At 45.4% G+C, this 8,478-nt stretch overlaps 2 protein-coding genes across 2 annotated transcripts in view; one reads left to right on the forward strand and one right to left on the reverse strand.

Moving 5' to 3' along the window:
* Nucleotides 1-1,294, forward strand: part of sash1b (SAM and SH3 domain containing 1b) — a 40,122-nt gene extending 38,828 nt beyond the window's left edge. Inside the window, exon 17 of the mRNA XM_084310473.1 lies at nt 582-1,294. Coding sequence (XP_084166599.1) covers nt 582-623 — 42 coding nt within the window. The 3' untranslated portion in view covers nt 624-1,294. The remainder of the gene's footprint in view (nt 1-581) is intronic.
* A 450-nt stretch (nt 1,295-1,744) lies between these two features.
* Nucleotides 1,745-7,876, reverse strand: ddo (D-aspartate oxidase; the record flags this gene model as incomplete). The annotated part of the gene is made up of 4 exons (XM_084309568.1): nt 1,745-2,306; nt 4,060-4,236; nt 6,230-6,338; nt 7,705-7,876. 4 exons carry the CDS (start codon nt 7,874-7,876, stop codon nt 1,745-1,747), a joined length of 1,020 nt encoding a protein of 339 aa, XP_084165694.1.
* Between the last annotated feature and the right edge of the window lie 602 nt (nt 7,877-8,478).

Genomic DNA, 8,478 nt, shown 5'->3' on the forward strand with positions numbered 1-8,478 from the left:
GCTACACAGTGATTAATGATCGTGGCTTTGATCTGTGCATTAGGTTGGGGGAGTATTGATCTTTAAAGTGCGTTGACGGATGTGCCAGGAGTCGGGAGCATCAACAGAAAAAGGCAGACCTTCTAAGCTCAGAACAAGCTCGGGGTCATTTGAGTGAGTCAGAGTAGACGAGAGATAAATATGAGTTTTAAACTGTATTTTCTGTACTTTGGAGCTGTAGTTGGATAGTTTACTTTGGTAATATGAGACATATTATTTGAGTTATGATGGGGTAAGAAGGTTCCAAGTAGCATATCTTCCATCCACAAATCAGCCTCTCTTAGAATGTATATGGATGTCAAATATAATCCAGATTGGGCCTTTAACCCGTTCACTACCACACTACAAACAAAGGGTTAACCCTTTCACTACCACACCACAGAAGGTTAACCGTGTGGTAGTGTGGTAGTGAAAGGGTTAACCGTCAGTAGTGTGGTAGTGAAAGGGTTAATCTGTCTCTGAAGGTTGGATTTACACTGGTAAACTCGATTTAGTTTTCATCCGTGTAACGGATCTGAATATTCTTTTCTTTTTTCTTACAGATCCCAATGAGAGGTCTGACCGTGGTGTGTCAAAGGCCATGACGGTCCCAAGCTCACCTTGGCAACAACGTGTGAGAGCAGATCCGCTGCTCTAAACCGAGACCAAGGCAAGAAGAGGAAGGTCTCACATGGACCATAACGTTGTAACATATACTGTAAATAGAAGGTTGCTGGCTATTCTTGAATATAAAGATGCTGACATTTCCTTACTGGCTTATTTAAAGGAACGAGAGAAGAGCTTAGCACAAATTAATGAAAGCGGATACGGACCTGCTAGCCTAGCTTAAAACTCGGGGGAGAGGTGTTTTTGGCCCAACAGCTATAGGCTAGCTGATCCGTATCCGCTTCCATGAATTTGTGCTAAGCTAGGCTAGCTTGCAGCCGGATAGCTTTCTGCTGAACACAGAGGATATCGGTATCATATCTTCTTGTCTGACTGTGGAGAAGAGTGTTTGGTGTGTTCCTTTAGCAATACAAGTCAGTAGACTACTACTGAACTTCATATCGATGAGATAATATTCGAATGTGATCAATTCCTCTGCAATAAATAGAAAGAAAAATAGCTGTAATTGGCATATTGTGAAAACATTTTTGAAAGGAGGAAATGTGTTAACTTAAGACAATTACTAAATCTCATTAACGGACACCCATGTCGTTGAATCGTGCTGATTTTCATACATTTCGTAATTTCCAGTCGCAAATAAAATATTAAATATCACATTTCTTGATATACTGTATGTCCCTTTTTCATAAAAGAAAAGGTCCTTTATGTATATAAATTGCAAAATGTATGCTCTCTTTCATGTACCTTTGTGCTTTTTTTGTCTCTACATTACCGTAGTTGAATTTCAGTGCCAACAAATCCCTTGAGTAGAAGGTAGGAGTTACTGGCACAACACACAGTAAATGGCTGCATTTATATAAAAGCTTTTATCCAAAGCGCTTTACAATTTGTTCCTCACATATGACCCATTCACTCACACATTCACGACGGCGGAGGCGACCACGCAAGGAGCCGACCTGCTCATCAGGAGCAATTAGGGGTGTCTTGCTCAAGGACACTTCGACACGCTGGAGGAGTGGGAATCGAACCGGGAACCTCCGGATTACCAGACGACTGCTCTACCTCCCTGAGCCACCCAGTAGAATACAGAGCGTTTTCATCACAGCCTGGCCCGCGGGAGCATTTCATGGAGACACTGCCTGACCAGCCCCAGCGCGTCCAAGGCACAGCCCCAGCTGAGAGTGACCCCCCAGCCCCCGTGGCCGTAGTTGTGGACCACGGGCACCTCGCGGCCGCAGCGCGCCACGACCGCCTCCCTCTCTAACCTCGGGTTCTTCCTGCCGGGCCTCAGACCCACCCACTCGCCGAGCACGGCGGCCTTGCTCACGGACGGCTCCAGCTCGCCGCAGCGCTCCAGGATGCCCTCGCTGTCCCGCGGGTCCGTCTCCAGCCTCCAGTCGCGCTCCTGCCGGGTGCCGCCGATGGTGACGCAGTGAGTCCCGGGGTAGATGTAGGTCTTCCCGTCGCCGTCCCTGATGAAGTGCTGGAGCCAGGGGGCCTGGATCTTGAGCACCTGGCCCCTGACCGGGTACACCTCGGGGTCCCCCGCCAGGGTCCTGGCCCCCAGGCCGGAGCAGTTGACGATGATTTCGTAGCTCTCGCTCAATTCCTGAAGGCTGTCTACTTTTCTCCGTTCGACCTCGCCTCCGGCTTTTCTGAACCTGCGGGAAACGAGGGATGAGAAACGGGAATAGAATAGAATGGAATAGAAATACTTTTATTATCCAGAGGGAAATTTCACACTGAAAATCGCTCAACATTAAACATTTAGACAGAACAGGTCACGAATAAGAATAACAAAACAATCAAATAGCCTAAGAATAGAATAAAAATGGAATAAAATATACAGTAAATAAATACAGTAAAAATATACTGAAGTCTACAGTAGGTGTAATACTGCACAGTGCTGTTTAAAAAGTAAGAGTCCAGGAAGATGGTAACTGTCACTCTGTGCTCAGTGATGCAGTGAGGCACAGTGATGCTTATAGTCTGATGGCTGTTGGAATGAAGGACTTCCTGTGCCATTCAGTGCTGCATTTAGGTAGTGTGAGCCTAGCACTGAACATGCTCCTCCTGTCAGCCAAGTCTGTGTGTAGTGGGTGGGAGGGGTTTTCCCTGATGCGTCTATGCTTTAGGCAAGTGGCTTGTCCTTCCGCGTTCCCGTTTTGCGCTCTGATTGGCCACGCACGTTTCTGGTCATGTGACATGTGCGCCCAATAGCGTGACGAGCTGTGTCTTTGCCCATTTCCGCGTCGAACAGCCTGCAAACTACCTGCCGTTCTATCGCCATGCTCTAAGACAAACTCTAACCTTAACCAACTTCGAAAGCGTGCCTAAGCTTAACCGTCCAAAAACTTGCCATCCTACGATTGCCGCCGCACATGTCACATGACCAGAAACGTGCGTGGCCAATCAGAGCGCAAAACGGGAACGCGGAAGGACAAGCCACTTGCCTAAAGTATAGAAGCTTCCCTGATGGCCTGGAGCTTAGCAAGGCTCCTCCTCTCCGCCACCCTCGCTAGGGAGTCCAGCTCCACCCCAGCCACGCTACTGGCCTTCCTGACCAGCATATCCAGCCTGTTTGTGTCCCCTGCTCTCAGTCCGCTGCCCCAGCAGGTCACAGCGTACAAGAAGGCGCCCGCCACCACCGACTCATAGAACATCCTCAACATCCTTGTACAGACATTGAAGGATCTCAGCCTTCTGAGGAAGTAGAGTCGGCTCTGGCCCTTCTTGTAAAGAGTTTGTGTATGAAGAGGTTATGAGAGAGGATATTCACAGGGTATCTGCAGGGTATTAAAAAGTCTTACTGTAAGTATTAAATTCATAATTCTCAATTTGAGGCCTTAAAAGGTATTAAAAGGTTTTACATTTAATTTGCACAGGTTTTTTGGGGGGGGGGGGGGCAGCCCGATGTGATGATATATTGAATATATGAAATGTTTTTGCGGGGCTACCAGGAGCTTGGTGCGACTGGCGAGAGCTTGTATGGAACGTGCAATCATTTTAATAGCCGCCAGTTCAGTGTCGCTATGTGTTGCTTTTTTTGCTAGTATTGGTATAAAGTTTTGCTCTAAGTGGTATTAAAAAGTCTTAAATTAAACGTGTTGAAACCGGCAGATACCCTTATTCAACAGTATTCATATGCATAAAGATAAGGGTTCAATTTAATTATCTTTCAATGCAATATATATAATTATAACTTCAATATAATTTACAATTACTAAAGATGGAGGGTTTCTTGTGAAGGACTTCATAGTGTAACATAAGAATCGTCTCATGGCAAAAAAAAGTTAAAAAATTTGAAGAAAACCACACTCCTTGTAACAATTTAAATCAAATTGACCCTAACATCACTAGAGACTAACGTTACATCTTCCCTGAAAGGGGATGATGACAGGATTGGTATCTAACCTTCTCTCCAGCCAGGGCAGGTAAGCGGCACATTCACACTTGATGGTGGTGAAGGCCTGGCCAAACTTGTGATGCGGAAACCGCTTCAGCTCTCGGTCCGTCATGAACCGAAAGCCCAGAACAAAGTCTGACCAGAAGGGCTTCGGATCAGCAGGAACCTCCTTGAAGAGCTGCCACCTAGAAGGAGATAAATCTGTGTAGGAGCCATTTAATTTGATTTAATAGTTTTGACTAAATGGCGCCCCCATTGGTCGCCTCGAAAAATGGCACCATGGTCCTCTATTAATTAGGGCCCAGCTGTGTGTAGAAGCACGCCAGAAGATGAATAGATTTTCAACCGCTCGCTCTCTCTCCACACACACACACACACACACACACACACACACACACACACAGCGCAGATCGAAAGAAAGACTTTGTTTAGAATCCTTTGAGTTTATTTGAATTTGTTTTTAAACCTTTTAGTTCAAGTCTGGAGCCGGTTATTGTTTCGTTGTTTGCCCCCTTATTATTTGAAACTTTTACACAACTCCTTCCATAAAAGCAACCGGTTCGAATCCCTCAAGATGCAACAACATCAAACAGTGAGTAACAAGACAGCCCAAGTCAAAGTGGTGTGAGCGCGTTAAAGACGTATCTCTGGCTTAGATAGGCAAATTGGCCCTACAATCTGTAACTTTGATGTTATGAATTTATGGCGAGTCTTGGCAGAGGGATTATTACTAGGATGCACCGATAGCAAAACTGGTATTGGATATCGGTCCGATACCAGGCTAAATTAGAACAACATCGGTATCTGAGAATTTCCCCCAATACTAAAGTTTTATACCTAGAAACAGAAATCAAAGCAAAGTGACTTGATTTGCTGAATTTCTGACACGTTAACTCTCTAATGGAGAAGCATTTATTATATCTCAATATTTGATGACTCCAAAATGACGGTCCAAGTCTATACTGTTCATTAAAGGTAGTGGACTGGGACCCCGATACTCAAAGCCCAGGTATCCATATCGGTGAATCCCTAATTATTATTATTATTATAATGATATTTTGACAAAGCTTTGGTCTGTCAACTTTATTATAATAATAATATATTCAATTTGTAGGGGTGCTTTATATTTGTGGAACAAATCTCAAGGCGCTACAGTGTAGAAGAACATAAAATAAGTAGGGCTAAAAAAAACTAGTAAAAGAGTAAAAAGAACATGAAATGTGAAGGGCTAAAACTAGTAAGAGTGCAAAAGAACATAAAATAAGAATGGCTAAAACTAGTAAAAGAGTAAAAAACTAAATGTATGGGGCTAAAACTAGATTAAAGCCTCTATCTGAGGCCCTTTTTAAAAGCATCCACGCCCTGTGGTGCTCTCAGATGACCAGGGAGAGCCTTCCACAGGCTGGCTAGCGGAGGAGTAGAAAGCCCGATCTCCCATGGTGCGGAGTTTGGTCTTCGGGCGCTGGAGGAGGTTTGCCCGGCCCGGAGGCGTGAACACTTTGGGCAACGCAGTTGTACTTCCGCGTTTCTCTGATTGGCCGAGCGCCTTCCGCGTTTCTCTGATTGGCCGAGCGCTAAGCTCCAGGAGAGAGGAGAGAGGCTGAAAACCCGCAGTTCTTGTCCGACTGATGGGAGCCGAATCCCGGATCAGATTTTTCTGATGCATCAACATGTAGTCACTGTGTGTTGTTGTAGCCACCGGGTAAATCGCAATTTTTTTTATTTGTTTGTCATGACCAATTACAATTACAATTACATAATCCAACATATGTGTAAAGGCACAACATATTCCAGTTAACGGTATCTTTTTTTAATGATTCGTTACGGCGCAATCAATACTTCCATTTGTATAAATTGCGTTCGGGACCTCCATGTTTTGGGGGTATTCATCAGAAAAATCTGATCCGGGATTCGGCTCCCATCAGTCGAGCAACAACTGCAGGTTTTCAGCCTCTCTCCTGGAGCTTAGCGCTCGGCCAATCAGAGAAATGCGGAAGGCGCTCGGCCAATCAGAGAAACGCGGAAGTACAACTGCGTTGCCCAAAGTGTTCACGCGGCCCGGAGCGGAGGTGTCGTGAGGAGGGTTGAGGGGTGATGATCAGGTATCAGAACTTTAACAACGTTATACTACAACGGCGGACCTCTGTTGCACCACGGTGGGATGTCGGTGCTTGTTACCCTGAGCTCAGCAGCACACCGGCCTCGGGAGACTCCTGCGACTGAGCGATGGGCAAAAAGTGGTCAAAGGAGTCCCTGAACCACCGCCTCTGACGCTCCACTGGGATGTCTGAAAAGAGGCAATCATACAGTCACATCCAGGGGCGTGAGTTTGATTTGAGCTTTGTTTATTATGTAGGGATTCAACACTGAACCTGCCACTATACTTCGACCATGCCTTGAGTGGGAGTCGAACCCCGGGCGTCCGCACCGCGGGCGACATCACAGACCACTGTGCCAAGAAAGGAATTCCTCTCTAAGCGCTCTCAGTCTGGATGCCTCAGGGGAGTGAGTTTTACTTCCTGGTACCGCGCCTCAGCCACTTCTCAACTCACGACCGAAGTGCTTCGTGACTGGGCTTCGCGGTACCATCCGTTACACAGGGACATAATATGTGACAACATTATGTGAGCAGACATTTGTTTTGCACTTTTTTTTTTTTAGCTACAAAGAGCATCAGATGATGCATGTGGCCTTCGTGTGCACTCGCTGCAAATGTAGGGTCCAAAAAAACCGTAGCAAAAGAAAAACTATTTCAGTCCAGGTTGTCGATTGGATATTGCAGATACTAGGACAGCTTGCTGGTTGGTTCTTGATGCAGCTGTCAACCTACACTTCCGTAAAAGATAAGAAGGCTGTGTTTTTTGCAAGATCGCGATGCTGTGAATTATAATACTAACACTACAGTTTTCACAGCATTGTTTTGGTAGGGACAATTCGCGTCTCCATGGCTTTTCCATGTCCCTAGCATCCCTGATTGATTGATTGATTGATTGATTGAAAATTGTATTAACAGATTGCAGGGTGAGATCATTGGACCTTGAAAAACATAGAAAAAACATAGGACAGCTTTCTAACTACTGTAGTCGTCTTGGAAGAATCTGGGCTTATATTACACTATCAAAGGAGTGTGCTCTCCTACTGGGGATAGACTCAGACGAGGATGGCGATCGCAACCGCTATGGCTCGCACCTGCCTGGAGGAGGCGGGAGAGGATTCCGACAATGAGGGTGAATTCTAAGTCACTTGTAAAGTCAACCTGAAGCTACCAGGAACAGCCGCTAGCCTGTCTGATATGTTGTATTATTGTTTTTTGTTCTGTCTTATGTTCGACCCTATGTGATGTTTTTTTGTTTTGGGGTCTTCGTTTTATTTTGTTTTTGTTTTTGTGTTTTTCTTTCTCATTCTAAGTTACCTGATGTGTACCAAAGAATTGTTCTAGTGGCCATCGCCCACTGGGGGAAAAGAAATTTCAACAAAAAAAAGAAGCTACCTCTGTCAGACGAATAGGGTTCTGCACCACTGCCAAAGATTTTTATACTGGGTGAGGTTATATATTACTTTATATAAGGGAAAAAAAACTGTAATACTCAATACTGTAGTAGCTAAAAAAAATCAAAAAAATAAGAATGAAACAATTACGATATTCTGCATACCTGGGAACTGTGACGCGAACAGGATGCCCGCGGCCCCGTCGCTCGTGGTGTCTGGGCTGAACCTGTCGGACACGAGAGTGACGCGGCAGAAAGGCAGCGCCTCCGCGATGCAGACCGCGGTGGAGAAACCCACCACACCTGCCCCCACCACCACGACCTTCACACTTTTCATGGTTGACCCGGACCTGAAAAACATCAACAACACAAAGTCAAGGTACCCAAGGTACCCATGTACATGTCAAAATACTTCCCAAAGGTCAGTGAATACCACGATCACAACACCAGAGGGAGCTCCACAAATCATGTTAAACCCAGATTCGGCTCAAACAAGGGACTAAACACGTTTCGCAATTATGCCACATCAATGTGGAACGCCCTACCCACAGCTGTAAAGGAATGTGAATCACTACCCACTTTCAAAACCACTCTCAAAGAACACCTACGGGAGACTGCAATTCGAAACTGGCCCCTGTAAATGTCCTAACACAACCCCCTCCAATGTACAGTAAATGACCAAGTATGGCTTTGTCAATATTCCAATGTACAGTTTTACTTGTACAGTACGCCCTTCTTAACTGTGGTAACAGTTCAAAGATCAATGTGTGTCATTGTAGTGAATTACGTTTCAAGAACCACAAACTACTTGTTGATCCCCCCCCCCCCCCCCCCCCCCCATGGGTTGTAAAAATACATATCGCATTCGCAGTGTATATTATCCTTCAGAACTAGGTGAGATAACTTTATTAGATCGCATTGCAACATCACACATGTTTA

This window comes from Notolepis coatsorum (genome assembly GCF_963971535.1).
Source record: "Notolepis coatsorum genome assembly, chromosome: 3".
NCBI lineage: Eukaryota > Metazoa > Chordata > Actinopteri > Aulopiformes > Paralepididae > Notolepis > Notolepis coatsorum.